General features: G+C 57.4%; 1 protein-coding gene across 7 annotated transcripts in view; it reads right to left on the bottom strand.

Annotated features, from left to right (window-relative positions):
* The window catches only part of HERC1 (HECT and RLD domain containing E3 ubiquitin protein ligase family member 1), a 50139-nt gene that overhangs the window by 7200 nt on the left and 20517 nt on the right, over positions 1-22422 (bottom strand). For 4 of the 7 annotated variants that reach the window (XM_032232650.1, XM_032232656.1, XM_032232655.1 and 1 more), the window contains exons 26-62: positions 20443-20711; positions 19698-19913; positions 18909-19029; positions 18532-18769; positions 17845-18035; positions 17466-17621; positions 17195-17301; positions 16679-16789; positions 16372-16548; positions 15742-15981; positions 15330-15413; positions 14334-14845; positions 13005-13771; positions 12189-12387; positions 11932-12092; positions 11712-11828; positions 11089-11320; positions 10734-10858; positions 9505-9725; positions 8279-8550; positions 7490-7542; positions 7206-7406; positions 6491-6665; positions 6105-6375; positions 5260-5473; positions 4928-5133; positions 4466-4593; positions 4045-4172; positions 3324-3524; positions 3060-3190; positions 2696-2895; positions 2053-2167; positions 1602-1748; positions 1259-1360; positions 940-1113; positions 307-600; positions 14-79 (exon numbers count right to left, since the gene is read on the bottom strand). In XM_032232650.1, coding sequence (XP_032088541.1) covers positions 14-79; positions 307-600; positions 940-1113; positions 1259-1360; positions 1602-1748; positions 2053-2167; positions 2696-2895; positions 3060-3190; positions 3324-3524; positions 4045-4172; positions 4466-4593; positions 4928-5133; positions 5260-5473; positions 6105-6375; positions 6491-6665; positions 7206-7406; positions 7490-7542; positions 8279-8550; positions 9505-9725; positions 10734-10858; positions 11089-11320; positions 11712-11828; positions 11932-12092; positions 12189-12387; positions 13005-13771; positions 14334-14845; positions 15330-15413; positions 15742-15981; positions 16372-16548; positions 16679-16789; positions 17195-17301; positions 17466-17621; positions 17845-18035; positions 18532-18769; positions 18909-19029; positions 19698-19913; positions 20443-20711 — 7322 coding nt within the window. The remainder of the gene's footprint in view (positions 1-13; positions 80-306; positions 601-939; positions 1114-1258; positions 1361-1601; positions 1749-2052; positions 2168-2695; positions 2896-3059; positions 3191-3323; positions 3525-4044; positions 4173-4465; positions 4594-4927; positions 5134-5259; positions 5474-6104; positions 6376-6490; positions 6666-7205; positions 7407-7489; positions 7543-8278; positions 8551-9504; positions 9726-10733; positions 10859-11088; positions 11321-11711; positions 11829-11931; positions 12093-12188; positions 12388-13004; positions 13772-14333; positions 14846-15329; positions 15414-15741; positions 15982-16371; positions 16549-16678; positions 16790-17194; positions 17302-17465; positions 17622-17844; positions 18036-18531; positions 18770-18908; positions 19030-19697; positions 19914-20442; positions 20712-22422) is intronic. The other 3 variants (XM_032232653.1, XM_032232654.1, XM_032232652.1) reach the window with 3 other exon arrangements.

Genomic DNA, 22422 nt, shown 5'->3' with positions numbered 1-22422 from the left:
CCACGGCACTAACCTCCGGGCGTGAGGTTGCCCAGGACATGATCTGCTCATCCAGGCTGTTCATCCATTTTCCGTTGTCCTGCAAAGAAGACACTTCTTGCCTTACGGTCAAGCCGGGCCCTGAGGCCGCCCCCTCCTCTCTCGGCCCACTCTGTCCCTGCTTAGTGGAAAGGATGCCCTGACTTTGCCCAGAGCTGCTTATGCAATTATGACACCCCAAACTCTAGTTCCACGCAAGGCAAGGAGCTGCCCCTGCCAACTCTGGAGCCCCCCCCCTTCCCCCCCCCTTGTGCACCCCACGGTTACCATGAGGAGGGCCAGCTCTTCTTCCGGCACCGGTTCCAGGTCTGGGACCGTGAAGGACTCTGGGAAGGTGTCTCCCTTGGCCAGAGCCTCCGCAGCCTTGACTGTGGTGGAGAAGCACTCCAGCCAGGCCCACTCGGTGGGATTCCAGGCCGAGGGGTCCGGGAGGCAAGCCTGGTGATGGGGAGGGACGGGTGGGCTGCACAAGAGCCGGTCCAGGCGCAGCCCCACGGCCAGGGAAGCCAAGCACTGCATGTAGGGGCTGTGAACCAGCTGGTCTCCACAAACCACGTAGGGCTAAGAGGGAGAGGAAGAGGAAGAGGGTTACCCCCCATGTTGTCCCTTCACTTCATTAACTGTACAAAGTCCAAGAGAACCGGCTTCCCTCAGCAAAACAGAGCCAGGATTACAGTCTCCAACGCTTCTTCAAAAGGAAACTGCGACAGCCAAGAGCCGTGTAAAAGGCGGCCAAAACAGTGAGCCACATAATCCAGCACACCCCTCTGACCCACTTGGGGGGCCCTGGAGCCCAGAACTAGGCTGGGCAGACCAAGTCCACTCTTTCCCCAATGGCCTCCGTGCAGGTCAGGAACAAGCCCCCCCCGGCCCCCTCCCTCACCCTCCAGGCCTTCCCACCTTCTCGTAGGTGTACTGTTCCTGCAGCATGATGGGCAGCCGTTCCAAGAAAGCCCTCATGCACGGGGCCATGTTTAAGCCGAAAATGCCCTGCTGTTTCAAAGCGCTCCTACATGTGGCTAAGACGTGGTTGGAGGAGACCCATTCCGAAGTGCAGTTCACCACCAGGACATCCTATCAAGAGAGGAGGAGACTATCGTGCCTGTCCAAATACCACGGCAACCACAATCGACTGCCCGTCGTGTGGCCTGGCGGCAGGTGAGCTCAGAGCCCCACCGTGAGGGGGGGGGGCAGTGAGGGCTTTGCTCGGAGACAATACCTTGGATCTACTGGAACAAGCAGCAACTCCAACCTCAGGGATCCAGACCACGGTCTGAATAGCTCCAGAACCGATCACCACACTCTGCAGGACGGACCCATCCTAAGCAGGAAGAAGCAGGAAGACAAGGACAGAAGGTGTTTGTGTCTGTAGGGCCGAAAAGGTATCGACAGCAAGAACAACGTCCTTGATGTGGGCTCTGCCCAACTCCCCAACCGAGGTGGTACACACCGATCAGACAATGAATTGTCTACGACTATTTGCCCAACTTGAGCCTGCAAACTTGTGTTATTTTTAGCCGCTGAAGAGGGAAGGGGAAATGGCTTCTGGGGAGCCTGCTTACCCGCAGAGACCAGAGGTTGATCAGCCCCCCGAGGCCCCCAGAGACCAAGGTGAGTCCGTCAGAGCTGAAAGTCAAAGTCCGCACAGGTGTGATGTGTCCTTTTAGCTGATAAATACACTTGGTTTCTGCTACTTTCCGGAAGGCGTCCTGGGAAGGAAGGGCGAGAAATAATCCCAGAGCTTTTCGTGCTGAAGAACTGAAACGCAGAGGCCTCTTTACGTAGGCCAAATACTTTCGGACACGGCCATTTGTCCAGCTAATGTGATTCAGCTTCCTCCACTTCTGCAGGGGGGTCAGTGTCCCTCACCCTCCCGAGCGTGGGGTGCTACAAGGAGCCTCTTCACGCAGCAGAGGAAGCTCCGCCAGAGCCGAGCGCAGAGGCCGCTTATTTCAAAAGCTGCCTCGGCTCCTCTCTGCCTTCCGCCCTGCACCCACTCGGGGCCGTCCTCACCTTCCCGCCGAGGTCTTCGTCCCACCACTCTTCGGAGCAGCCCAGGCTCGACTGCAGGAAGACCCGCTCGTCCTGGGGAACTGTCCAAACACAAACCAAGCCATTCTGGCACCCGCTAAAGAGAAGCGAAGAGGAGGAGAAGCTGCCATGAAGAGCCGCCGTCCCGCACCCGGCTGAGCGGGGCTTGTAGGCGCTTGCGAGTCACACGGCAGCCGATGGAAATGCGGGCGGGAGGGAGCGGAAAGGGAACCCCGGAGCCCAGAAAGGTCAGACTGGTTTTTATTTATAGCTAGCAAAAAATCTGAAAACACAAAATCCGACAATTTCCATCATGTGAGCAGGAGACGCGGCAACCAATTTGGACTGCCAAGCGCCCAAATTGGGATCGCGTGATGGCAGGGGCAGAGCGAGGGTGGTAGCTTCCGAGGATAGGTCAGAAGTCCCTTCTTCCAAGACCGTCCTACCTTTGAGCTGTCTTTAAATGAACGGTTGTAGGTTGAGGACTACCCGTACAGAATGAATCCTCTTTTGACTAAGGCCAGATGCCATTTTAAAATTTAAGAAACCCGTCAGTACCCCCCACCCCAGATCTTCTGTCCATGCCAGGCAGGTGCCACCAGGGGCATCGAATCTTCCAACTCACGTGGCCAGCAGCAGCTGCGGCTTGGGGCCTTTCCCTAGGAGGCTGCACCAGACCAGGGCGTTCACCACGGACTGGTGGGGGAGGCTGCACAAGTGCCGCCAGCAGCTCCCCGAGGAGCCCCAGAGCTTGACCGACTCTTCCTTCGCGCAGGTCATGAGGATCTTCCCCGTGGGGTCCCACTTCATGCTGACCAGGGTGTCCTGGAGGAGGGAGGAGCACAAAGGACCCCCATTCGGCCATTCGGTTCCCTTTAAGCACAAGACGGAAGGCCCCCTCCCCAGCTGGCACCCGCCCTCTTCTTCTTCCTGCCCTCCTGGATTCTCAGGCCCTTCAGGCAGGCCGGAGCAAGCGGGCTCTGCGGTACCTTGTGTGCGTCCACCAGGACAATCCCTCCGCTCTCCCGGGCTTCTCGCGTGCCTATCAAGAGCTTCCCGTCCACGTAGCCGACGGCAAAAGGGGTCTCCTCACTGAACCAGGCGAGGCAGGTCACTGACACTGGAGGCCAGCAGAAAGAGACGGCTGAGTCTCCCGAAGCCTTTTCAGCGCAGAAAACACTGGGGAAACGACATCTCCCCCTCCCCCCTTCACAGCCCAAAGGCCTGCAGCCCCCGATGGGGCCGGAGCCTACCGTCCTTCCTGTAGCAATGTTCCAGTTCAATCCTGCGCATGGTGGACACGTCCAGAACCTCAATCAGTCCCAGAGAGCCGTCCATCCGCCCCACCAGCAGGAATTCCGGCGCATCTCCGGTCCAGGCTGCAGAGGGGCTTTCTCCGGGCCAGGTGAGGGCAGAGACCCAGTGGGGCTGGATGTCCAGGAGCCCCTTTCCTCCTGGGAACAACACAGGTGGGGGCTTCAAGGACCACCACTCCCCTCACCCCGAAGGGCAGTGGCTCTGAGAGCCATTTCTAGGGGGCCTTTGCTGCCGGATTCTGCTGGCGCCCTGGGCAGCTGGAGTTTAGGGCGCTGCCTGGGAAACCCATGGCAACAGACGGGCCAGCCCACTGATAACAACCAGCAGAAGAGGAGGGGGCCGAAGGGCCAGAGGGGCTGCCGGTGCTTGACCAAATGGAAGGGCTGCACTGCAGGTGATGGGAGCTTCTCCCTCCCTTCCCCCCATTTCCCTGCCTGTTGCCTGGAAGCTCTGAAGAGGCAGACCCTCCCCCCCCCCCCCCCAATGGGTTTCGTTCTGGCCAAGAGACAAACCCAAAGAGAGGATTGGGGGGGACGGAACTCCTCGTTATTATTAGGCAGGACACAGGTTGGGATATTCCATTTCACAAAATAAAAACGCCCGTCACAACTTAATTCTGCTTAGTTTCGCCTCGCTAAAAACGGCTGCTGTTTGTACCGTTGACCTGCCAGATGTTCACCATCTTCTCCAGGGCTCCCGCCAGGTACTTGCCACTCACACTCCAGCAGGCGAGAGAGAAGCCGGGGTCACCAGGAGACCCCAAATTTTCTTCTGCATCTCCTTCGCTGCAAGACAAGGCAGAAACCGTCTCCCCCTCCTCTCTGTAGGCCAAGCAGTCAAACACCCTCCCTCCCGCCGCCCAAATTCCCCGGAGGCCGAAACCTCCGCGCGGCTCCTTCTCTTTGCCCCCCTGACCCACCGAGAGGAACCCAAAACTCTGCCCCAAAAGGGCCGACTTGCCCACTGGCTCTGTGGCTCCAGCCGGGGCATCCGAGGGAGCCGTCGCTCCTTCCAGCCCCGGATTCCCCGCCCCCCCCCTTTCGCTCGGCCCAAGGGAACCGGCCGCCCAGCCACCTACAGTTTGCTGAAGACGCAGGTCTGCTGCAGGGAGTACTGCTTCTTGGTGACGTTCCACACGCGGATGGTTCCGTCGCTGCCGCTGGTGGCCAGGAGGCCCTTCTTGTTGCACCAAATGCAGGTCATGACCTGTTCGAAGGGAAGGCGGGGGCCAAAATGGAAGGGAGGCCGGAATCGTCCCATCCAGCCGCTCCGGGAGAGCCCAGGTGGAAATCCGGCCAGATTTGGAAACCAGAGCAGGAGATTGAAGAGAGATCTCGGTCCTTTTGGGCCCCACCACATCCAGGTTTGTGCACCAGAGCCGAATCCAGGGCTGGGAACTTATGGAGATGGAAAAGACACACCCACCCCGCCCGCAGCTGCAGAAGGCTGCCTGGGGGTCGGCTGAGATGGGCGTCTGGAGAGACCCAAGGCCCTCTGGAGACGCCGTGCGTGTGTATGTGTGTCTGTGTGGGGACATTACCCTGTTCTGATGAGCCTCCAGCTTGATGGAGGAGCACTTGCGCAGGTCCCCTCCCACGTCGGCCAGGGTCTGCGGGCTGCCCTGATTGTCACGGTCGTGAGCGGCGAGGGTGCGCACCAGCTGCTGAGCGGCCCACTGCCGGTGCTGCGAGGACAGCCGGGAGGAGAGGCAGCAGGCGGCCAGGGCGTTGGCCAGCTCCAGGGGCCCTAGGGCAGGAGGAGGGGAGCAAGGCTGGTCATTCGGAGGGCCCACAGGGGCCCCAGGCCAGGGGAGGGAGCAGGACAAGAGGGCTGGGCAGCCTCCTCCCCACCCCCCGCACCCGAGGCAACCACCTTTCTTCTCCATTTCTGCTTTATCGTAGCTGGGCCTCAGTTTGGCCCCCTTGTCGGCCAGGAGGGCCACCAGGGCCTGGGTCACCACGAAGTTGGGGGAGGTGATCAGTTTGTTCTCCTCGGCTATTCCGCGCAGAAAGCTGGGCAAGAACTTGCGTTGCACGGGGTCGTCCACTGTCGTTAAGTTGACCCCGGTAGCTGCTGAAATCAAGTTCTAAAAGAAGGAATTAAAAAGCAACGATCAATTCTGACTTTTTCAAACACAGAGGCTCATTCGCATCACGTTGAGTTTTCCAACAAGACATTAAAGCAGATCCAGCATTACGTTGAAAGCAAAGTCCATTCTTATTACACATGAAAGGAAACAAGGAAAGGGAGCTGCTTTCAAAGAGACTGAATTTTTTCTCATCATTCCCATCATCAGGTATAATAGATTTCAGAGATTAAAAACGTAATCCGAATCCGGTGATTCAAATAAATTTACTCAGATTAAAATGATGCTAAACAAAACTACGTTCCCGTATTAATCAATTCGTGATGGTGTCAAGGTTTTCCTTCTTCAGGGCCTCTCCAGGTGGAAGGCGGCCTGAGGGCTGAATCTGTCGGGCTGAGAAAGGCTGCTGAAGCCGCTGGTTGCTTCCTCCCTTTTCCTTCCAGAAACCACTTCCTCTTCCCTCACTTACCGACCGTCCCCCAAGCGCTGCCTGCGCCAAAGGCCCCCTTCCCCTCCGGCCTGGCCCAGCCAAGAGACTCCCGGGGTCTTTAGCCCCGAACGCGGAGTGTCCCGTCCCCCCCCGCGAGCGAAAGGAGAGGCTGGGCAGCGGAAGCACAGCCGGCCCCCTCACCTGAGTGCACAGCTGGACCAGGAGCTTGGCAGCCCCGGGGGTGTTGGAGGCCAGGCAGCCGACGGCTGTGCTCAGGTAGGCCAGGCAGGAGATGGGCTTGGTCATCTGGCTCTGGATGCCTCGCGGCCTCTCGGAAGGGCCCAGCCCGGAGCAGGAGCCCGTGGAGAGGCCGGCCCTCCCGGCTGCGGCCAGGCACATCAGGCGGACCAAGGTGCGGATGTCCGTCAAGCCCAGGGACTCCAGCCCTGCCGCCAGGCTGCAGCTGGAGCCGCTGCAAAGGGCAGGAAAAGTCAGAGCCTCCTTTGGGAAGACCAAAGCCCCCCTCGCTCAGCCCTTCGCCCCCCCCTCCTGTGCTCCCCCCTCCCAGCCCAGCGGAGTCTCCTCACCTGACCGAGAGCAGGGAGAGCGCTCGCATGACCATCGTCCGGGCCAGGAGCACCTGGGCTGCTGCCGTCACCCGCCTCAAGGCCATGATGCGGTCGTGGGGATTCAGCAAAGCGGCCGCCTGCTCCCCCAGAGTCATCCTGCCCGAAGAGCTTTTCTCCACCGAGCCTTGGCAGCCTGTCAAGGGGCAAAGGGGGGCCGGGTCAGCAGAGGAAGAGACCCCACGGCTGCCTTGGAGGCCCCCTGGGGAAAGGCCCAAGGTGGTACCAGGTGCCCTCAAGGCTTTGCAGCCAATGCTGGGCCCCTCTGGCCGCCTCCTCTCCCAGCCCTGCTCTGTGGCACGAAACCTGTGTGGCTGCGGTGGATTCATTCCCTGAATCCCTTCCCTGGTTCCATTCCTGTCAGCTGGGCGTGAGGGGAGAGAGGCTCGGGGTCCAATCCAGGGGGCTCTCCCTGCTGCCCCCTGTCTTTTCTGTCGCTCTTCCCAGGGAACTGTGGGCTAAAGGCCTCTATTTCCGCGCCCGTCCAAATCCTCGGCTTCCCTGACCTGCCAATCCTCCTTTGATCATCCTGAAGAAAAAGGGCTTTGGGGGGCCCTTTCCAGCTTTCCACGAGGTCTCCACCCCCACAGGGACCGCCTCTGCTTCCTGCCCCCAGAGACGGCGTCTCAGCGTTGGGCGCACAGAAACGGCCCCTCCCTCCCCCCCCCCAGCTTACCTATTTGCATCAGGGTCTCCTCCATGCTGTTGATGGCCGTGACCATGGCCACAGAGGCCCCCAGGGGGTCACTGTCCGGGAACTGGACAGGTTCGGGCACGATGCGCCGGTCATTCAAGCCCAGGGGTCCAGCCAGCAGCTCAAACTCCTCTTCGCCGGTCAGCTTTTCCTCCTCGTCCACCTCCAGCATATCCCAGTCTTCTAGCGAGAGGCAAGCAAAGGGCGGTTAGGCCTTACCTCTCCACGGAGGCCCGAAGTCGACGCTCGTGCCGTGAGGAAGTTACCTTCGTAGACGCTCTCCTGCTTGCCTATCAGATCAGGGGCCTGGCCTTTGTACCTGCGCCCAAGAGAGAAGGAACCCAGGTCACCTTCACAGGCCCCACACCTCCTTAGCCGGCCCTCAATACTCAGCTCTTTCCCTGTTGTTGGCTTCCACACCCTCCTCCTCCTCCTCCTCCTCCTCCTTCCCTGCAGCCGATTCCACTCCTTCCGCAGGAAGAAGCTGCCCCATCGGAGGAGACCCCATCGGAAGCTCCAGCAGGGCCCCAGCAGGGCTCCTCCAGAGGCTCCTCGGTTTCCACTGGCGTGAAACTCCTTCTAAAGTTCCAGTGAATGGTTGGGCTAACTGAAGTTTCCCATAGAAAAACACACCAAACCTACCAAAACTCAGCCTATTTTAGACCCCCGATTCTGTCCCTCAACTCTGGGCCTCCCAAGAGCGCCTCTCAGGGGACGGGCTGAGCTTTGAGCCTCATGAAAGGGCAAGAGGAAGTCTGGAACCTTCTTCTCCCACAAGAGGAGGAGAGGCTGACCAAGATTGGCGGGTCTCCTCTTGGCCCCCTACCCAACCTTTGCCCATCCAGCCCCCTCTCTGCTGCCCCAAAGAGCTCCCAGGTCTGGCTGTTGGACTCCAAATGGCTTTTGGCCACAAAGGAAAGCCCAAGGGGCAAGAGGAGCCTGGACAGGCCACGAAGGTCAGCCTTCCCTCGGCCGCGCTCCCACCAGACAGCCCACGCACGGGTGGGGGGGGGGCAGGGGGCGGAGTGGGCAGGCCGCCCCACAACCTCCCATACCTCTCCGAGGCCGAGGACTTGTTCTTGCTCTTCAGGGACGCCAGGTATTTCTCCCGGCAGCTGCCGCAGAGCAGGTAGTAAGGGTTCCCGCTTCCACACTCGCCACCAAACCAGCCGTCCACGTAGGAGCCGTTGCTGCGGTAGCCCTGGCGGTTGGCACTGCGCCCACAGCCGGGGTGGCTCCTCTTCATGTGCTGGTTGAAGCTGGCCACGCTGGCTTCGCACAACTCGCACACCACCACTTCGTCCCTGTCTTCAGACTCACAAACATGCTGCACGACACAATGAGGCTGTTATGGTTTCAGGCACAAGGAAGCACCTCGCGTTCCTACTTTCTCCTCCACACCCCCATGAAAGCCAGCCGACGTGTTCCACTCCAGCTCAGTGCCAGAGGCGCAGGTGGCATTGCCCCTCTGTCCCCCAAGAGCTTCCCACCCCCCCCACCCCCAATAATCTCCTATAGACGCCAGCCAGAGGCAGACAAGAGAAAGACGATGTGCAAGGGAACCAATCAACAGCACCGATATTGGTGTCCCCATTAGGTGTTGCTCCTTGGTGGAAAAGTCCTCCCAAGTGCAGCTTAATACACGGTACAATCTCACGGGAGCAATTTCTACAAGTTCAGTTCCAAGAATTTTCTTTTCTGGAGGCCTTGAGGAAGAGACCCCAGGAAAGCCAGGCTAATCGCCTTCCTATCAGGCAGAGCTGAGCCTGCCTCTAGGCTGCCCTCTCTGTGGGGAGTTCTGCTTGGGACCTTTGACAAGCGACTCCTGGTTCTGCTTCTGGCCCAGGAGGGAATCTGCTCTGAAGAGGCCAGGATTCCCCAGCTTTGCCTGGATCCTTGACCTGAAGGAGGCGGCAGCGTTGAGCAACAGGGTGAACTGCCCGAGTTTAACTCCACTTTTAAAGCAAGCAGCCTCTCCGTGGCAGCTCCATTTAAATCAGAGAAAAAGCATTAGGCTTCTATTTCTGATTACTAAATCGTGGGGTTGCACCTATTTCTAAAAATGCTTTTAAAGAACGGAACGCCTGAGTCGCCCACAGAGAAGAGAGTTGGCCAACAGAAAGCAGCCGCAGTCAGAGAGAGAGAGGAGAACCTGTGCTAGTTTCCCACATTTTAGCCGCAGCCACGTTAACCGCGGAGGCTGAGCGAGGCACAGAGTTAAGTCACGTTCGACAGAGCAAGAAGGAAGCAAAGCAGCAGCCCCAGCTGCCGTCACACACACCCAGGTCGGCCAGTCCAGTACCTCTGGGATCCACATTCCCAGAATGTCATTGTCCCCGGCCAGGTCCGGCCCGAACATGGCTTCCATGGCCTCCTCGTCCAGCTCCAGCTCCAGCTCCTCGTCCAGGTTAAAGTCGTAGAGGGCGCCGGGGTCTTGCGGCAAGGAGATCCCTTCCCTCCGGCTCTGATTGCGGTGGGCCTGAACAGAGCGGTACAATCCCGCTTCAACCAGGGAGGGAAAACCACAGAGTTTACTGGGCAAGTCAAAAGCAGTCTGTGTGTGAGTGTGTGTGTGTGAGAGAGAGAGAGACAGACAGACACTTCCCAGGAATACTTTATCCCAAGCCTGAGCCAGGCCTCTGGGCAGGGAATGAAGAGGATGCCCTTGAGCGGCTGCTACCAAGGCTAGGTGTTGTAATATAGTTGCAGAGCCACGCTGAACCACACAGGAGAAAACAAACTCCTAGAACGCCATAACATCCTGATAGTGCATAACATAACAGTCTGAGATGTACCAATGACGTCCAGGATTTGACCATATATAGACAGAACTTCTCTGAGCAGTAGATTAGAAATTGTACTTTTACAGGCTGTTTTTAACCACATGCTATTGCTCCTCCTGCCTTTGTCCTATCTCAATAAAAGGGGCTCTCAGACCCCCAATCTGGGTCGTCGCTCCATCCCGAGAAAGGTTGTCTCCTGTCTTTTCTCAACATTGGCCTCATGGGCGAACCACGGGAACGTTACAGCTAGGATCAGAGGGGGCCCCAAGCCCTCAATCCCCAGGAAGAGGCAGCCCATCCACCCTTGCAAGATTCTGTTACTAGAGCTGCCCTACAGAGAGCAGCAGCTTTCGGTCTGCAGGGCGTCTGCTCCTTAGCCTGGCCATCTGGTGGGGGTACCACCCGGAAACCCCAGGAACGACTACGCTGGACTGAGAGGGGGAAGAAGGTAACTGCCCCCCGAAAGGAAGCTGGTGCCACATTAGCCTCGTTTCCTTAGGCAGGGCAGGCTTCCCACCCTCAACTCTGGGGCAGCCTTCATGCGTGGCCCCACAAAGCTGAAATCTTAACAATTTTCCTTCAGCTCTGGATGAGCAGACTTTATAGCTGCCTTTTCTGGCCCATTTCTTCTTTTACGAATAGCTGGTCAGCTCTAAAACAGGGCAAGCACCTTCAAGGAATCAGAGGAGGAGCGGGGAAGGTGTGATGTAGTATTTGAAAGACTTACCGGCACGGGCCAGCAGCGTTCGAGCAGCAAGATCAAACTTGTGCCTCCTGGTCACTGCCGAGCGGCCCCTGGCCACAGGCCCACTGCCGGACGCTGCGTTTTCTGCATGATCCGTGTTCTCCTGGCTGGAAGGACAAAAACAGCTCAGAAACGCTGGCGCGGCTTGAGGGGGAGGCACAACGCTCTGGACCGGAAGGCTGCACGATGGGCTCAAGAGACCCCCCAGCAGCCATTCAAATGTGGGCCTGGTCACCTTTTCATGTTTCTTTAACAGAGCCTGGAATAGTTTCAATCACCCCCCCTGCTGACGGATGAGGTGGCAAAGGAATCCTTCCATTCCGCGCAGTGAGCTCACCTTTCCCCAAAGCCTTCCTCCAATTCAGGGGCGTCAGCCGAAGGCATGTCTCCCGGAGACTGCAGGTAGTTCTGGTCGCTGGACTTGCCCCCCCCTCCTGGGCCTAATCCTCCCTGCCGGACATCCACCATTTCTTCTGACTGAGGCTCTTCATCTTCCTCATTCCCGGGATGCTCAATCATCCACATGGCCAGAACGGTGATGTTCTGGGCATCGGCTTCTCCTCGTGCACCTGTGGGAACCAGAAACCTTCACCTGAACGGCCCAGCAAAGCCGCCTGCTGCAGCCTTGGAAGGAATAAAGGGAAGCATCGTTTTGCTCAGCCCAGAATCCCCTACTGATATTTCACCGTCCGTAATTGTCCCAGAAAAACAGGATGAAACCCAGCACTAGGCGCAGAGGCACAAGATGCACACGCAGAATGAATTCGGGCCAAAGGAATGGCGGAACCCAGATTTTCTGGCCTTGTGAAATGCAAGAAAGGGGAGGACAAGGCTTCCCTTTGGGGGGCGTGATCCCTCCCCCCCCCCGTGCCACTCGTGGGCCCCCTGCAGGCCCTCTCCAGCAGCTCAGGTGGATGGACGGGCAGAAGAATCCTGCCTGGCCCAGGTGTGTCTGCTCACCTGTGGTCTCCATGGCTTTGGCAATCTGCCGGAGGGAAAAGCCCATTTCCAGCAGGGGCACGGCCACAGCAGGAGGAGGGGGAGAGGTGGACAGGCGGCTGCTTGGGTCGGACAAGGCTGGAAGGAGGAAGGGGGGACAAAAATGAACGCCTGCGTTTGCCAAACACAAAAGTCGACACTCGTTCAAGGAGAGCCAGGCGGCTGTGCTGGGAAGGCCCACCTGTGCGATTGGCGGGTCTGGCGGGCTGAGAGTCGGGGGAGGTGAGCGACTGGCGCCTGCCCACGTCGTCCGAGGGAGAAGTCGGCAGGGAGGAGATGGGGGGCGTCTGGGCCCTTCTGGTGGGAAGGACGGCCGTGGTGGGGTAGCTGGAGAACATCTGCCTTTGGGGAGACAGGAAAGGAGGCAGGGAGTAAGACGAGGCCGCCCGCCCGGCGGATGGCGGCCCCAAACAAGGAGGCCTGGGAATCAAGAGGTACCTCAGGAGGCTGAGTGGCAGAACCCCCGGGGACTCTGAGGCGGGCACGGTCTCCGTGTCGGTCACGGGGGTGGTGGCTGTGGTCGTGTCTTCCAGAGAGCTGCTCATGAACGAGGTGGTGCTGGAGGCAGAGGGGCTGGTGGTCACGGGGGTCTGGGCCTGCTGGCTCTGGTCATTCTCTTCGGTCTGCTGGTCTATTTCTGCAAAGCAAAGGGAGACCTTTCGGTCGTGCCTCCTTGCAAGGCGCTGGCCGGGGGCCCGGGGGCGATGGGCCTGAGCCACCGCAGGACGCCTGGCCTTTCCACTTGGGGCTTCAAATCAGCAGCACTCAGAGAGGAGGCCGGCTCCTCAAGGGCCGCCCGGAAGCAACTCTTTGGAGGGGAGGAGCAGCATCCCTGCCTACTGCTGACCCAAAGGGCCCTTCCGGGACCGTTTCCTGCGCAGCGCCTCGGGTCAGGGCCCTGCAGGAAGCACCAAGGGGTGTTGCCTCAAATCCAGCTGCTGCTGCTGCTGCTGCTGCTCTCTGCGCCTTCCTTCTGGCCCACCAATCTCTTTCCTCCGAGACCTTCGGAGCCCCCAGCCACCCTCACCTGACTTGCAGAGAGAGGCAGGGGCTCTTCCAGGTTTGGGACTAAAAAGCTCCCTTTGTTTTTCGGTAGCTGAGCCGGAGGAGAAAGAGGGGAGAGGGGCTCAGGCCAAAGGCAGCCACAGGCCGTGGGGCCAAGCCAGGCGCAGAGCCCAGGTCTGCGTGTCCTTCTGAGCCACAGGGGGGGCCTCGCGCTGACCTCCCACCCCCTGCAGCCTTCCGGGGACGCACCTGGCTTGGGTTTGGAGCCGCCCGGCTCTTCCAGCAGCCCCTGCACAACCAATTTGTAGATCATGGCTTGTGCCCGCTCCAGGTGTGCCAATCCCAGCGCCCTCTTGATGGGCGAGCGCATGACTGCCCGCTTCACCATGTGGCGCATCAAGAACTGCAGGGCCGTGCGCATCTCCACCTCCTCGTGGACCACGGGGGAGCTGGCGCAGTCGGAGTTGTGGCCGTTCTCGGCCAGGACTTTGGGGATGAGGAGCATCTCCGCGTACTTGCTGCAGCTGAGCAGCGTGCTGAGGGACTTCATGGCTCCCAGGTAAAGGTAGGACAGTTGGACGGCCCTGGTTTCCGACTGCGCGGCCTCGTGATTCTTGGCGGCGTGTTCGTGGTTCTTTTTCTTGCCCTCGGCGCTCAGATGCTGGCACTCCATGCCCAAGGAAATGGCGTCCAAAGAGAAGGAGGAGCCTTCGCTCTCCAGCCTGGCCCCGGGGCCCTTCGGCTCCTCCGTGCTGGGTGCGGCCCGTGCCTCGGGCGCAGCGTCGCCTTCCGTCTTCTGATCTGGGTCTCCTTTCTCTTCCGGGTCGTGTTTGTGTCTCTTCTCGTGCCGCTTAATACTCTGCTTGCCCGGGTCTTCGTGGATGCCGGTCAGGTAGGTGAGGTCCAGCAAGACGGTGGCCGTCAGTCCCCGGAATCTTGCAACGTCAAAAGGCAGCGGTTCGCAAGGTTCCAGGTTATAGAGCGGCGTATCACTAGGCGACCAAAAAGTTGGGAAGCTTTAATAAAGACCAGAACGACACAGGAAGAAGCAAGTGAGGGATAGACGAGAGGAAAGCACAGGAAATCACACAGGCAAAACCAGAGGCAAAATGTACCACAACCTCCTAGAGGGGTGGACGGTCTAAAGGTCAAGGTGAACCAGGGAAATGAGATTATGGGGAGGGGGGACATTCAACGCAAAAGTAACAAGCCGCCTGTCTCTCTCTCTAAAACGATGTATTTCATTCCAACTGCCTGAGATGGTTTACCCTGCACTAACTTTCCTAAACTGCCTTTGGAAAGTGCCTCTCAACAGCCACAGCCGCCCCCATGGCTGGCACCTACCTGGGGTATCACCCCCCCCCCCCTGGCAGGGCACAGCCCAGCCCTGTATTGGAAGAAGCCTCGGCCTCTGGGCGGTGCTGCACTACTCTAATGCAGTCTTTCCTTTGAGCGAATCGTAAACGATCGGCTCTCCGGACCCTTAAAATGCCAGAAGCAACAAGCCCAGAGATCAAACTCAACACCCCGTTTCCTGGACTCCACCCGCTGGCCGCTTGCTGAAGACCAGCACTGTACCTGATGGTGATCTCAGCCTCGTCCCACTGGACCTTGGCGGACGCGCTGCCTTCCTTGACCACGCCCAGTAAGGTGGCATGCCGCCCGGTTTGCTTGTGGATGCAGCGTCCCCCGACTCGAAGTCCGGCGTCCACCCCGCCAATCACCGCCAGCACTGGCCAGACCTCCACGCAGAGGGTCTTCAGCTGCTGCTCCGAGAGGTCAGCCAGTCCGTGTGGGCGGCCGCAGGGCTTCGTCTTCTCCTCCTCCTCGCGCACCTCGTTCTCCTCCCGGCTCTGCAGGGAGCGGCTTTTCTTCAGCCTCTGACCGCCCTCCTTCAGGCAGCCTTTGATTCTGCACAGCCTCTCCACCATCTTTTTGTTGATGCAGTGCGTCCAGCGGTCGGTCCGGTGCAGGATGCGGATCAGCTGGATCGTGGCCTCCGCCAGCACCGTGGCCACCGGGCTGCAGATGGGATCCCCCGGCAGCAGGTCCCTTGGGGTGCCCCTCATCTGCATGTCACAGATCTTCACCTGGGCAGACAGAGACACCCCGGAAGTGGCTTCGCTGCCCCTCAGGCCTTCGAGACCCCTGCACCGAAGGCCAGAAAGGCCCCTTTCCCAATTAGAGCCGCCCTTCAGCAGACACAGAGGTACCGGCCTTCGCAGTGCCCCGGGATGGCAGAAGGGAGCTAAGGCTGGGCATAATTTTAAGCGGGCGGAATGGGAAAGTGGGTGGAGGAGAGAGAAGGCAGGCGAGCTCAAGCAGGGAAGAGAGCCGGGCTCCTCACCGCTAAGAGCCACGGAATTTCAGGCAGCAAAGCTAGAAAGGTTCCTGGATGAGGCTCCAGGTAGATTTGGCCAGCCCAGGCGGCTTCCATGAGCCCAAAGGAATTGAACCCACTTCTGGGTGTCCCGGTCTCCCTGCTCCCTCCCCAGTTGCTACTTCTAAACCCGTTTCCCTTTCAAACTGGCCGGGAGCTCATCGGCTCCAAAACCTTGGAAGTCTCCACATTACCTTTTCTCCAGGGTTGCTACTGTAAAACATCACACAAGGATACAACTCTCCAGCATCCACGTCTTCAAAAGCCAGTTTGGGTTCCTAATGGAAAAAGAAAAATGAGGAGGGTGGAGACCTGCATTCACAAGGGAGCCCTTCTCCTTCGGCTCCAGGTTGGCTATGAGATTTCTGCCTGCTTAAGATGAGGCTGGGAATTCACTTCCCTTTCATTTTTGGTTAGGTCATCTGTTCACGAGATTAACTTTCCCATGGGAATGGACCCGCTATAGGCAGGAAATGCAGACTGTGCCACTCTTCCTCTGTTCAGGTTGAAACGTTGCCACCGAGGGGATTTTTCAACCTTCACCGTGAACCGCTTGTGAAGCAATAGGCAGATCTAGCAAGGCAGCACTAGGCCAAAGCCTCTCACCTCCCCATTTTTGCCAAAGGAAACGGTCCTTGCTTCCATATCCAAGACGCAGGTGATGAAGTCCCCCTGGGTGAAGCTGGTCAGGGTCAGGGCCTGCTCCCCGTTGTGGTAGAGGTTGCCACTGTAGGCTCTGTACAGCCACATGTCGGAGGTGGTGCGGTGGTTGAAATCATGAACGGGCCAACGAGAAACCCCCACGCACGTCCCTTCGTTGCCTCGGTTTTCCTTCACAATGTAAAACTAGAAAGTGCAGAACGACTGTGTGAACTTTAACTATGAACACGGGGGCGTCGCATGTAAGAATGGGACAAAAGAAAGAACATCTGGGTATGGCAACCCGCTCAAAATAATAGGACCCCCCCCCTTTTTAGCAAAGAAGCAACTCTTCGATTATTTCTTCCCAAAATTAAAATTTGAAATATATGCAGTTGAAATATATGTATTCCTGGGTGAAAACCTCCCCTTCTTGGGATCAAATACCACTGAATCCATTATTTCTAATACACTTTCGGCATCATCCTGAGGAGCCAGAAATGCCGAGAAAGCGAACCAGAGTCGCCCGGCTCCAGCTGTGATATTTTATCGTCCGCCGTAGGCCTGAGTCTGACCTGTTCTTTTCGGTCTACGCACCTTCCACTGGTAACACCCAGACGAGACGCCCGTGGATGCCAGCCCGTAGCCCTTTCCCCCGCTGCCGTGAGTGAGAATCTGCCCGCTTTCCACCAGGCAGCACTGGGCCTTCTCGGGGTCAAAGGAGACCTCCTGGATGGGGAGGTTCTCGTCCTCCTCTTCAGACTCCCCCTGCTTCTTCAGGAAGAGAGGGGAAAGCTCCGTCAGTGGGAGGCAGCCCACCAGCACAATTTATTACATTTCATTGATTATATTTGTATGCCGCCCTATCCCAAGGGACTCCGGGCGGGAGGAGGTGAAATGGTACCTGCAGCTTTATTTCTTGCTCTTTCTCTTTCATCTGAAGCACCTGCTTGGCTTGTGCGACTGGGCTCTCCCACATGCAGTCGGCCAGGAGGGAGAACAGCCGTTCGATCACCTGTGGGGAGCATCAGCACAGCGCATTCAGTGCAATGAACTGCAAGGGGAAGGCTGCAACTAGGCTTCTCCATTCTTCTTTCAGGTCGAAGGCCACCTCTGAAGGTCACCAAGGGGGCTGCGGGGGTCCCTCGTAGGCTACGTAAGGGCTTCAATGCACCCCCCCCATCCCCGTGGAAGGAACACCCACCAACTGTTGCAAAATACAAGGCGGCCAGGGATGACCCTGAGATACGGGATGAGGCCTCTCTTGCTGCCAACTGAGGTGGGAGACCCCTGACCCTGTTTGGGGGAAGGCAGCGTCTGATGCACAAGTGAGAAGTGAGCCAGAGGTGTCTGTTGGAGGCAGAGACCTAATTTTGAGCTTAGAGATGCAAATGCTAAATTCTCTCCAAAGTATCAACACCTGAGCCATCTGGTCATCCTCCACACCGGATTCACAGGCCGGCAGCACGGCTTCCAGGACATGGAGGGCCAGCAGCCTGGTCCTCAGTTTGCCAACCAAGGGCACACCTGAAAGGGAAAGGGCAGAGGAAAGGGATCTGAGCAAAGGGCAGCCTCTGTCGCCCAGGCGGTTTCTAAAGCGCTGCCCTAAAGCCCGAGCGCCGCGTAGCGATGGAAGAATCTTGGTTATTCACTTGATGCCAACGTTCCTTTGCCACCTGGGTGGGCCGTACCTGAGCAGCACTTCTGAGAAGCTATATTCAGGAGCACTTCTGTCCACTTTGGAGAAGCCATTTTGGACTGGATGGCTTTGGAAGAAACAACTCTTCGGAGGAAAACTAAGAAATCCCCTAGATGTAACTCTGCAGCGTGCTGTTTTCGGAGGGCAACTGCAAAACCAAGCAGAAAGAATGAATCTCTGCCAGCCAGAGGAGGCATTCGTGCCATAGATTCCCTAATCTGCAAAGCAGGGCAAGCGAGGGGCAGCAGGGATTGTTCCGCTGGCAATCACCGTGGCCCAGGAGATGGGCGCTTGAGAGCAGCCGAGGGAGCGTCTCCTGCTGCCGAGGCCTCCCGACCATTATTCTCCCTTCCTTTTAAAAAGTCCCGTACCTTTGAAGTCCTTCCTCTCAGGGTCACCTTTGGACTCTGTTTTCTTTTCATCCTGATCGCTGACTTCTTTTTCTCCGAAGGAAGAGGTCATAAGCATCACCCCTGCTTGTGACAGCAGGTTCTTCAGCTGGCTGCACAGAAGGTCCAGCAAGGACTGGACCACTTTGGGGCTCAATTTATCTGCGTACGTCCTAGGTGAGAAAGGTGGGAAGGGGGGGGGGGAGTCAAGGGTGGTCACACAGAGGCGGCCAAGCCCTGGGAAGAGATCTGGAGGACGTTCCCGGGATGGGGATTTCCTGCTCCTCTGCCTGAACTAACCGTCCATCGAGCTGACTTGCTATTGGAGGGGGACGCGGCTTCCTGAGGCTGCCCTCGTTCACCCAAGGGCAGCTATTCAGTGGCCTGAGGCTGACCCTGAAGCACCCACCATGCCGACCTCAGGCCCGATTTATTCAACCACCAGGATGTCCACTGGGGATCCGTCTTTCCACCAGGCTGGGCCTTCAAGGAGCCCCTCCCGAGGTGCCTGCAGACGGTGGAGGGATGGGGCAAGGGGCAGGGGGGGGTTGGGGGAGGAGGCCAGCATTTCCTGGTTTTGCAAAGGAGGCAAATTTGGGGCTTTCATCACAACTTCAGTATTTCAACCAGTCCGTTTTGGGGGGTGAGTATGACCTCGTGAGTCCTTACCCGGTGGTGATGGCCAGAATCTGTAGGAGCCTCGTGCTGGCCACTTTCAAAGCGGTGCTGAGCTGGGAAATGCCACTCTTGGGCAAGAGCTGCAGGGGCTGCCCAAGGACGGTGTCCATCCCGCATAACTGAGAAAGGACGTTCAGCAATCCGGTGGAAATGGCCAAGGAGACATCGGCCGGCTGATAATGCACACTCAGGGCAAAGACAGTCACCAACAGGAGCCGCTGTTGTGCCTCTAATACACACACACGCAGGCACACACAAACACAAAGGGAAAGCCAAGGAGGTACTTTGAGAGGGTTGAGCCAGAGGAGTCTCCGGCGTATTTCTTCCCAGGAATAAAAATAACGCCGGATTCAATCCGCTCCTCTTACCGATGTGGTGTTTATTTGCTTGAAGGGCCCTTTCCAAGGTTGCCGACAGCTGCTGGTAGATCTTGTGCACCGCCACTTGAATCTCGGTCTGGATGCTTCTCTTGGCTGCTCTGATGCCATCCTACAAAAAAAGGATGCCAGGGCAGTCAAGCCGGCCCACTTGAGGGCTGGCTCCAGGGGTGAAATGCTACCGGTTCTGACCGGTTCGCTCGAACCGGTAGCAAAAAAAAACCTTTGAAAAGTGAAAAAAAAAAGGTTCTGTGACTCTCAGCTGTGCCGGGCGATTGTTGGAAACTCCCCCACACACAAACGCACATTTTAAAGCACTTTTTACTACCGGTTCTGGGTTCCAACGACGGCAGGGCACAGCTGATGGCGACGGAACCTTTTTTTCACTTTTCAAAGATTTTTTTACTGCCTATTCGGCAGAACCGGTAATAAAAAAATGTTTTAAAAAGTGAAAAAAAAAAACGCGTTCCAACGATTGTGTGGATCAGCTGTGAGCCATGCGATTGTAGGAACCTCTTTTCTTTTCACTTCTTAAAGCATTTTTTCCCCCTAGTGGTCTGGACGAATAAGTAGGGGCAAAAAATGCTTTAAGAAGTGAAAAGAAGTTGGCCACGCCCAGCCAGTCACATGACCACCGCCAAGCCACGCCCACAGAACCGGTGGCAAAAGATTTTAGATTTCACCACCGGCTGGTTCTAAGGAAGATCCGCCCGCCAGTTTGCCATGAAGTCGAGACCAGCAGGCGCACGCACGACGGCCTCCTCTCCTCAGGGCTCTTACCTGGTAGTGGTGCAACCGGACGCTCTCCCCTTTGGCTCCCGCGTGCCCCACGCTTCCCAAGCCGAAGCAGCCGGCCAGGAACTGCAGCCTCACCGAAGTGAGAAATGAGGAAGACTGGAATCCCAGTCCTTGGCGGCTGCCGAGGGAGGCCGGGCCGCCCTTCTCTTCCATTCCCGAAAGCAAAACCAGGATCTGGTGCAAGGCCTCCAGGCGCAGCTGAGGGTGAGGGAGAAGAAGGGATTGGGGGCGGCTGCTTGGAAAGCAAATTGCAAGGAACAGCAACAGGGATGCTTGAGCCCCTGGCAAGTAACTGCCCTGAAACAGAAGGGCAGGTTTCCAACCGGCTGGGCTGCGCCTGCAGAACCCCAGAGGACGCTGGGGACAGGACTTAAACACGTGCGAAGGCACATCCCCTCCTGAGGTGCACAGAAAATACCCCGAGTCCGGGGTTTGGGACAGCAGCCACGTCAAAAGGAAACGGAATGCAGAAGCCACAGGGCCATGCCCGTGGCTTGGGGGGGAGGCGACTCTTCGTGAATCCCTGGGGGGCTCAGTGGCATTCAGTGTGCCGAGAGTCTCTGGTATTTCGTGGTGATGTATTAAGGCCGGCAGAGTTTGACCCAGAGCCTGTCGTGTGGGAAGGCCAGTCTTACTTTCCACAGCGCAAAGGCCCAACCAACCAACCTGCCAGAGTGGGGGGACCCGAAAGGGGCCCTTCCAAGCACAGAGGCCGCTGGCCACACACCTCTGCTCTCTGCTGCTGCTGCTCCATGGCCACGATGTAGGCCTGGGGGTTGGTGGACATGCTTTCTTCGGGCTCCTTGAAGCCTGGGGGGCTCCCTACATCCCCACTCACGAAGCTAATCATGTTGTCGATCAACGTGTAGATGCCGACGGACTTTGTGAAATCAACCTCAGACTCCCTGAACAAACAAGAAGAGCTGGAGAGCCAATCGCGCTGCTTTAGCCGAGTCCACGAGTCGCTGAGCGTTTCAATCGGGCTGTGGAGCGAGCCTAGAAACACACAGCAGAGTTCCGTCACCGGCAAGGCAACGCAGCTCTCCAACCGGCAGAAGTGAACGCGCGGCTTGCAGTTCGAAACGGATGGAAATGGGGATTCCTGTCAATTTCATGCGCATGGTCAGCAATGCTTCCCACATCAAAGGCCAAAAAAAATGAGAGCTGTATGTTTTGCTGGCAAATCTCCAGGCAACAGGTTTTGCCTCACCAGGAAATTAAAAGCACAAGCCACTCAAACTGTTTAGCTTAAAGCTGGAACGTTGGCAAAGGGCGATACGCAAATAAAACAACATAGAGGTAAAGAGGGGGAAAGAATATTTGCCACACACAAAGAAGAGAAACTTTTTTCTTGACATACAAATGCAGAAAAAGGTTTGTGTTCAACTTGCATCAGTGTAAAGCAGGAGTGGGTGATTTATAGCTTTCCTGGACGTTTATGTAAACAGAGGGATGCCTAAAGGTCAAGTAAACAGGCACGAATGGTGGGCTGGCTGCAGGCTTTGGCTTCAGAGCAAAGTGGCTGAGCTTAAGCAGCCACCTATAGAGAGTCCCTGACTCTCTGCCACAATTAAGCCCAGAATTGTGGTCGTAAGTTGAGGCATCACGTAACCAGATGCAGAGTTGAGAAGACCCTGTCATTTCAAAAAGCTGTCACTCTTTAAGTAAATGCACAGGGACCAAAAGAAAAGGAATGTTGAAGGGCAACCTTGTCTGCACAAAAAATATGAAACTTTCAGAAACCGGGGAGTGGGGCAAAACCCTCAGTTTTGCAATAATTTTAATTACTCCACTGCTCAAACTCTCATCAGTCGTAATTCTCCTGCATTCTAGAGTTCCAGAGCAGCGATAAGTGCATTCAACTCTACAAAGGCTTGGGAGATTTTATGTTGTGAGCCTGAAGCCACCTTCCTTTCTCTAAATATCTTATTATCTGAGCATTAGGAGAGCTGCACAAACATGGAAGCCGAAGGCAGATGCCAAATGCTGACCCCTCCTCAGTGAAGAGAGAGAGGGAGAGTGGTCTGAGGAAGGGCGAGGAAGAGGAGGAGGCAGGGGCCACATAGTATCAGGGCACGCAGCCACCACCACCAGGGCCCTGTGATTCCCCCCCTCCCGCAGGGGCTTCTTTGTGCTCCTCTGGGTCCTGGGAGGGGAGACGGGCAAGCTCAGCAGAAACCGGCCTTACGGTCTTTGCCCTGCATTCAGCAAGCTCTGAGGGGAATTCTCTCCCTTTCCTCCACCTGCTGGGTGGGTGGAAGAAAAGGGAGAGGAAATGGGGATGCTCCCTTCAGCATCCTTGATTTTAAAAAAGCAATGCCCTTTTTTTAACTGCAGAGCCCAGAAGAAATGTACTAGGGCAGAAGGGCCTGGGTCCAGCATGTTCCTTACCAAATATATTCTTCAGAGAAGGGAGAACCCACAGAAACCATCCAAAGAAGTGACTTTTCACACCTTTCACAAAAAGGAAAAGGCCACCAAAGGGGGGGGGGGTGTCTCCAGGGTCCAGCAGATTTGGGGTCTAAGCTAACCCACCCTCTCCTGGAAGCCCCGGCTGGGCAGCTGCTCTTTCTGGCTCCCTGGGTGGAGCCGCAGGGCCAAGAGGGCTCTGCCGTGGTCCAGGGATGCCCCTGGCAAGCGGAAGGGGAGGCCTGTGCTGGAGAGAGCCTGAAGGCAGCTCCAGCCTCTCCTTGACAAAAGGGGGGTG

Source organism: Thamnophis elegans, chromosome 16, assembly GCF_009769535.1.
Source record: "Thamnophis elegans isolate rThaEle1 chromosome 16, rThaEle1.pri, whole genome shotgun sequence".
Lineage (NCBI taxonomy): Eukaryota > Metazoa > Chordata > Lepidosauria > Squamata > Colubridae > Thamnophis > Thamnophis elegans.
The sequence above is the reverse complement of the archived record's forward strand: the minus strand, read 5'-3'. Positions and strand labels throughout refer to the sequence as shown.